The sequence below is a fragment of the Dioscorea cayenensis genome, chromosome 20, assembly GCF_009730915.1.
Source record: "Dioscorea cayenensis subsp. rotundata cultivar TDr96_F1 chromosome 20, TDr96_F1_v2_PseudoChromosome.rev07_lg8_w22 25.fasta, whole genome shotgun sequence".
Classification (NCBI taxonomy): Eukaryota; Viridiplantae; Streptophyta; class Magnoliopsida; order Dioscoreales; family Dioscoreaceae; genus Dioscorea; species Dioscorea cayenensis.
Genome location: NC_052490.1, coordinates 26,523,444 through 26,531,022, shown reverse-complemented (window position 1 = coordinate 26,531,022; position 7,579 = coordinate 26,523,444). Strand labels below are relative to the sequence as shown.

General features: G+C 30.2%; 1 protein-coding gene across 1 annotated transcript; it reads left to right on the top strand.

Moving 5' to 3' along the window:
- The first annotated feature begins 1,495 nt into the window (after positions 1 to 1,495).
- Positions 1,496 to 3,540, top strand: LOC120251214. Its single transcript, XM_039259746.1, has 5 exons — positions 1,496 to 1,661; positions 1,740 to 1,809; positions 2,906 to 3,015; positions 3,210 to 3,324; positions 3,444 to 3,540. Exons 1-5 carry the CDS (start codon positions 1,583 to 1,585, stop codon positions 3,526 to 3,528), a joined length of 459 nt encoding a protein of 152 aa, XP_039115680.1. The 5' UTR covers positions 1,496 to 1,582; the 3' UTR covers positions 3,529 to 3,540.
- Positions 3,541 to 7,579: the final 4,039 nt, after the last annotated feature.

Here is a 7,579-nt window from a genome sequence, read left to right as displayed (position 1 = left end):
GATGTTGTTTGTAATACTATGTATCTTTGTGTTTCTACTAAGTGATAAAATGATGAATTCATTTTGTTAAATCCATATTAATGTTTTTTTGTCATGCTTTCATAATAGTAGCACTTAATTATGTATGACCTTTGCATCCTATTGATGTATTTGGGTATATATGATTAGTTTGACTATGTTTTTTGTTGAAAAAATATTTATATATTGATTATGTTAGTCCAAGTGGAAGAATTTTGGATTATTTTATGGACCAACATAATCCAAAAAAACAATTAACATACTTGTTGTATGCATGTGACATAGTACGCCGTTTATGGGATGTATATTGTCTCTTACTAACCAAGTCGTGGATTTTTGAATCCACTTTTCAAACTTACCTAAGTCAATCCATTGGGTTTGGATCCACCTAAAATATGGTATATTAATATTTATTTATAATGCGTTTGGAGTGTATATATGTGAAAAGATTCAATGAACCTAGCGCCAAAATATATATATTTTTTATCACAGGAGACCTCCAATAGCATTCATGGCATTTGATTATTATTATTATTATTATTATTATTATTATTATTATAGAGAAATTAGGAGAGAGAGAATGACATTCACATCATTTGATTAAAAGGTACTTGAGATATCTATTATCTACATGTATCATTACTCTTTGGATGCACACATGTAATGGATATTGTTTTACATAATTTTTTAAAGAGCTATTTAATAAAATTAGTTTAAGACAAATCAATTCTTCACTTACACATATATACTCACATGATTCAAAGATTTTAAAAAAAAATATGTATAATAAATTTGTGGCATATATCTCTTATTTTTAAAACTATTTAATAAAATTAGTTTAGAGCATAGCCATAATTCAAAATTATATAATTAGTCAGAACTTAATGACCTAATCTAGATAAGATAGTAAGATAATGTGACATGACTTGTAACATTAAGTGGTTTTATGAAAACAATGGGATCCCAAGGTTTTAGAATAATCATCTCTTCTTCTGTAAAAGCAGAGCGTTTATAATTATTTTGGATTATGAATGAAAAGTAATAGTTTTTGAATAACATCTTTTGTGACTTGTTCTCATCATCTCCTCTCATCTCCTCTCATCTCCATTTTTAACCTTTTTCCTAACTTCTAGTATTATGAGTAAGAAGATGTGTCACCTAGTTTTAAAACACATCCTTATAATAAGCATGTTAAAATTGGAAAACAAAAACAAAGACTAATACTGAAAGGTAAAATGATCACCGTAGTAACAATATTGATTCCCACAATCCAAACTCACAGTAATAAATGACTAATAAGAGACGCACAGAGCGAGAGAGGTAAAACCCTAAACCTGAAGGGTAATAGATGGCGGGCCGTCAGATTTGGGCCGGGCTGTCCAGGCCAACATGGGCTTGAAAATAAGAAAGGGGCTTTTGGAAAGGGCTCCATTATGCTTTATTTTCATTTCTGATTTCTAGTTCCTGTGTCATAGTACGACTCACCTCCGATTTTTCAAGTTTGTACACTTCGGTTCCAAGAAAAAGGGGGGCAAAGAAAAAAGAGAAGAAGAAGAAGAAGTTGATGGATTGGGCAGTCAGTCACAAGATCTGGGAGAAGTGGGCTTCTTCCACCAACATTGCCTCCACCTCTGCTTCTTCTGGTTTGTCAATTCTCTCTCACTCTTCTTCACTATCTATCTTTTCCTTCTTCTCACTCACTGTCTATCTTTTCCTTACAGGTTCTCCCATCGTGGCTGCCTTGCTGCTCAACCATGATCCCACCGCTCCCTCCCGCCTTCTCTCTGTCATGTACTCTCTTTTATCTCCCAACTTGCTTCTCAGTTTTTTTTTTCTTTGTTCTTGCTTTTTTTCTTTGTTTTTGTTTTTGTTTTTGGGGTATGATCTTTCAGATTTTCAGTTTATATTAATCTTGAATGCATTTCCTCAATGGACAGAAGGCAGCTCTCTTGTCTTGAACAGCTGAGATGATTCCTAGTGCTTGGCTTTATATTTTGTACGATTTTGGAGATCTTTAGTTTTTTTTTTTTTTTCATCTTGATCCCATTATCTCATTCATTTTCGAATTGTTGAGTTTCAATTTGTGATTTGTTATATTGTTTTCCATGTGCCTTTTATAAATGGATATGCTTGTAAACTACACTATTGTCATTACAATGATGCAATATTAAAACTGTGGAGTTATATTAATTAGATATTTGTAGTAACATTATAGTTTTCACAAAGTAGTAAGTATTAAATGAGCTTGAGCGTATGCTTGCTTAAAATAAATGAACTTTTGCTTAAAAGAAGTTTAAGATGAGCTTAGACTTGTTTATCTTAGATGGGGCAAGCTTTGCTTGAGTTTAACTCATTGAATACCTAAGTTGGAGCCAATCCCAGTCTTAAAAGTATCTACTTTTATTGTTCTAAGCTTGAAGAGTATATCATTGAATCAAATTAAGCTCAAGCTGCGCTTGAACATATGCTAACCTGTTGAACTTTAGACATAGACATGCTTGGCATAATTTCACCCTTATGAAAAATTTGAACGACTGCAAACTAATATCATGGTCCTATTATGGACTCATTTATACCTCATATTGCAACACTATGGTATTAATTTTTAAGCACAACAAGAAGTTTACTTTTAATTTTTTTCCATGATCCCAACAGCTAACCTGAAAAAGGTGTAAGTAACATTTTTCTCCCTTCCAACTTGTTTTCCCTTTTTTTTCCTTTATTTTTCTGTCTGATATTGCCTATGTATTTTATGCACTAAAATAATCAGTGGGAAAATATTTGCTTTAACTTTTATAAGTTCAGAAAATTAGGGATTATTTTATACATTTGACCTGATGAACTTAGACATTGTCTAGAAGTGGATCATGATTTTTGGTGTTCTCAGCGCAGAGCAAGAGGGGACTAATTTGAAGGCAGTTGAGTTGTATCCGTTCCTTGATTTTGTTAAAAGAAACAATCCACCAACAGAATACTTTTTTATTGGAGAAAACCAATGTAAGTATTTCAAGGGTCCTTCTCATTGTTAGGTATTTGTCTTGTTAAATTGCAAATGTTATATTGCTCAGCTCTGAAACAGGAATGCACCGATTCACGAAATGTTTTTTTCGTAGTATAAAGTTAGAGATGCTGGATTCATGTTATATTACTTGTTATTCCAGGATTTAATCTTGATTCTGTTCTAATGGCAGATCTAGTGACTTCGATTCATGAGCATTGGTTCTGTGCTCGGTGTGTGAACACATCCAAACCTGCTGGTGAAGGTGCCATTGTGATGCAAGCTGGAGCTTTTCTTTTGGTTGCCATGTCAGTATAAATCAATTATGTGCTATTTTGAATTATGATTGGTATTTTAGTAGCTTGCTCCAGGAAAAAAATGCTTGCTAGGACTGATTTTTTGCGTTTTGTGGGTGATTTAATGTTAGGTATGAAGGTTCTATTGGTGCTGCTTCTCAAGCTATGGTGGCTGTTGATCAGTTGGCATGGCAGTTGAACCGAAGAATCCATTAGTTGTTGGTAAGGCAAAAACTAAGATTGAGCTTGTCAGGTAGATGGTAGAATAATGCAAGCTTTTCCTGAAAGCTGACATTGAACATTTCTTTTAATCAAGCATAGCTGCATTTAATGTTGCAATTTCTGAAAGCAGGCATCAGCATGCATGTTAGCAAATTGCCTTAGTAGTTCAGGTGTTGATGGAGTTGCACATAAATTTTGTAACAATATTTTGTAACAATGTTTTGTATATTCTTCCTAAGAGAATGCATTGATTGAAGAAATTAAGATGGATACTTACCCAACCAAAATGAATTATACTAACACAGCTTGTATATATTTTTGGGCACTGTGGTTGCATCACTCTTAAGGCTGATTGACCAGAGCTCGTGCTCCCACTGACCTTCATGAAAATCTCATTTAAACTTGAATACCCAACCAAAATGGCACATAGACTTGTTCAGTTAGTATAGATGAGGATGGATATGGAGTGTTCTAGGCACTGGAGGCATTTGGTTAATTTGGTTAATTGAAAACCAAATTACCGAATAGCTGGAATTTGGTATACAATAACTGAAAGCTGAACTGAAATTTTCATGAACATCACTAACATAAAGCTGAGTACTCAAATTTTCAGACTTTATTTATTTATTTATGTGTGTTTGTGATTTATTTAATTATAATAACTAGTGTAAAGACTCGCGCTAATGCTGCTGGTTCAGTATATTAAAAAAATGTACTGACATTGATAATATAATTTTTTTTATTCATTTTCAACATGGGAAGTATATTATCAAATTTTAAAATGTATATGATAGTTTTTTTCTTATTATGTTTTGTTATTATGTAATGTGTTATGTCATTCTTTTATAAGCAAGGGAGGGAATTGGCTTTTAAGTTCAATGTGTAAGGATGTGAGAAAGTTTAAAAAAATGAATTATTGGGATTCGATTTGCATTGGTTGACTTACAATCATATAATATAATTAATAAAATATATAGTTTGGTAAAGCGGGCGATAAAACTCTAAATTTATACAAACAATGACTCTTGAAGAACCAAATGGAGGAGACTATGGTATCAAAGAATGACAAATGAAATTCAAGATAAATGCTAGGAATGAGAGTTTTGTTTTACTATTATTGATATGGTTATTGAAATGCTATTTTTCATATAATATTCTTGTATTTTTTGTCAGAGATACTAATGATATTTTTGTCAGTTTTTCTTAAAAGAAAAGCATATTTATTTAGATACGTAGATTTTGTAATATAAAAATAAATAAATATCCAGGTATTCTTAAAAGAAGAGCAAATTTGGTTTAGATTTGTAAATTTTGTAATATATAAGTACATAAATATCTTGTTAAATGTTTATAGTGATAATGTGTAATGCACTGAGTGAGCAATTTAATAATTTAGGGGAAAATTAGTAAAAAAAGTAGGGAATATGTATATATATATGGAAAGTATTAATTCCATAAACTTTGATTAAATATTTTGTTATACAATTTATTTTTTATATGCATCTTGTTGAATTATTATACAAAAATTGAATGGTAATATCATATATATCAACTATTGACAAAATATTGCATAAAAAATCACATTTGCATTTTCTATGAAGAAAATCAAACAAAAAAAAAAAAAAAATTGATTTCCTCTTCACACATATCTTTCAATATTCTTCTTCCATGCATTTAGATAGTACAAACCAAATACCAACAAACTCAAATTTTGTATCAAAACTCAAATAAACATCAATACAATTTTTAAAAAGGGAAAATAGTGCTTTAACTCTTCTTCTTTAAAACCTGATACCTGTCAACAAAAACAAAATAACAATATCAAAAATTCAATCCAAATTTAATTTGGGGGAAAATTTTTGAGTTCTTTTCTCTAGCCTCACAGCTCTCATTAAAACAAATTAAAAAAAAAAAAATCAAAGGAAATTAATGAAAGAAAATATCACCATATCTAATTCTCTTTAATCTTTTACTTATTTTTACACTTATACTTTCTCAAAATAAATTTTCTACTATTCTCTTTTATTATCCCTTGAAATATTTTTTTTCATTATTACTAAATCAAAAAACAATCATCTTCAGATGCACCACATTGACATAGTTACTGGTGAACCTAGACATGTTGGAGCTTCGACTCAAGAGCCAATTTTACCTTCGATTAATGTACTGATTCTAGCACAAAGTCAATGCAGCCTACGGAATCTTTTGTGACGATGATAGTGAAGAAAGCAGAGAGAGTGGTCATAGCCGGGTAGGAGGCCGATCAGAAAAAATTGAGGTTGGAAGAGAAGATATCGAAGACACCAAATGTGTAGATACCGTTGACGACTGTGAAGCCTACGCATAGGGGGGAGGATGATGTTGCAGTGGAGTTTCTTACATTTGTTCTCGAGTTTTAGTTTTTTCTCTAGGTTTGTTTTTATTTGGAATTATAAACATAGTGTCACCATCATCACATGCATTAATTGCATTATCATGTGTCAATAATAGTAATAATAATATTAATAATACTACTAGTAATAATAATAATAATAATAATAATAATAATAATAATAATAATAATAGAAAAATCATAGAGTGGAAGAGATGCTGTTGAGCGTGCTTGATGGATTTTGATGTATTGGTTTTGCTGAAAAATTCTTGAATTTAAAGCAATAACCGATGTTTTGTTATAATAAAATGTGTTATGTCATCCTTTTATAAGTAATGGAGGGGTGGATGTTTTTTATAAAAGTTGCCTATATAAGGATGTGACAAAGTTAAAAAAATGATTTATTAAAATTCGATTTATATTTTCACATGCTAACATATTTGATTTTGTAAGTATTTTGAAAGTCAAGTGTAAGTATCTGTCTAAGAAAGTAAAAAAAGTCAAAAACATAATTTCCCAACTTATCAATGTTATAAATGAGATCATTTAATGGTTGTGGCAGGTAAGATAGGGGAGGATATATGATGTCCAATGGAAGAAAGGCGAATGTCACTGAATTGACCCAAAAAAAAAATTAAAAAATTAAAAAATAGCTTCACTCCTATTAGTTGTTCTCGCGGACCAACAACTAATGCTCACCTACCAACCTGTCTTCTGTTTTTATTTGAAATAAAAGTTCTTTAAAAATAACAAAGAAGGAGTTCCGCAAGTGCATCTGAACACTCGCATAAGATGTTCTCGCGAACCAACAAATAATGCTCCCCCAATGAAGCATTTTTACATACCTTTCTTATCTCTATTAGAAATAAATGTGCTTCAAGAATAACAAAAGAGAAGTTCCACAGGTGCATTTGAACACTCGCATAAGATGTCCTGTGGACCAACTTCTAACGCTTCCCATTGGAATCACTTTTACTAACCTATCTTTTGTCTTCATTAGAAATAAACGTGTTTTAATGCAAGTTGCATTCCTTACCTTGGTGTTTATTTTAGAGAGGAAAAAGCTGAAAAAAAATTATGTATTTTTAAATTCTATAAGAGATTAATATTAATTGATAGATCACGTAATTACTAACTTGTTTAGCAATGCAAGTTGCATTCCTTGCCTTGGTTTTTAATTTTATAAAAGAAAAATCTTCAAACCAAAAAATTTTTAGTTATCAATTTTTTAAAATTCTTTTTTAAGAAAGATATTAGTATTAATTTATATGTTGCACAACCTAACTGTACCACCAAACAATATCAAACTTTTTATCAATTTTTAAAATTTCTTTTAAAAGAAGAGATTAGTATTAATTTATATATTGTAAAAAAAATATTTAACTAACCATATAATATTTTTCTTCATTGTGGATTTTTTTAGTTTGTTTGGATACATACAATTTTATGATTATAAAATCATTAAGCATACATGAGGTATAAAATTTTTTTAAAAAGAAATAACATCAAGATATAATAAAGTCAATTTTTTTATCAAACAAAATTGTTGTGAGATCTCTTTCTCCGGATTCGCGGTTTCAATCTATCATAAATTTTTTTTAAAAAATATACATATATCAATATTACTAAAACAATAACAAATAATATAATATATTATTTGTAAAAAAAATCATC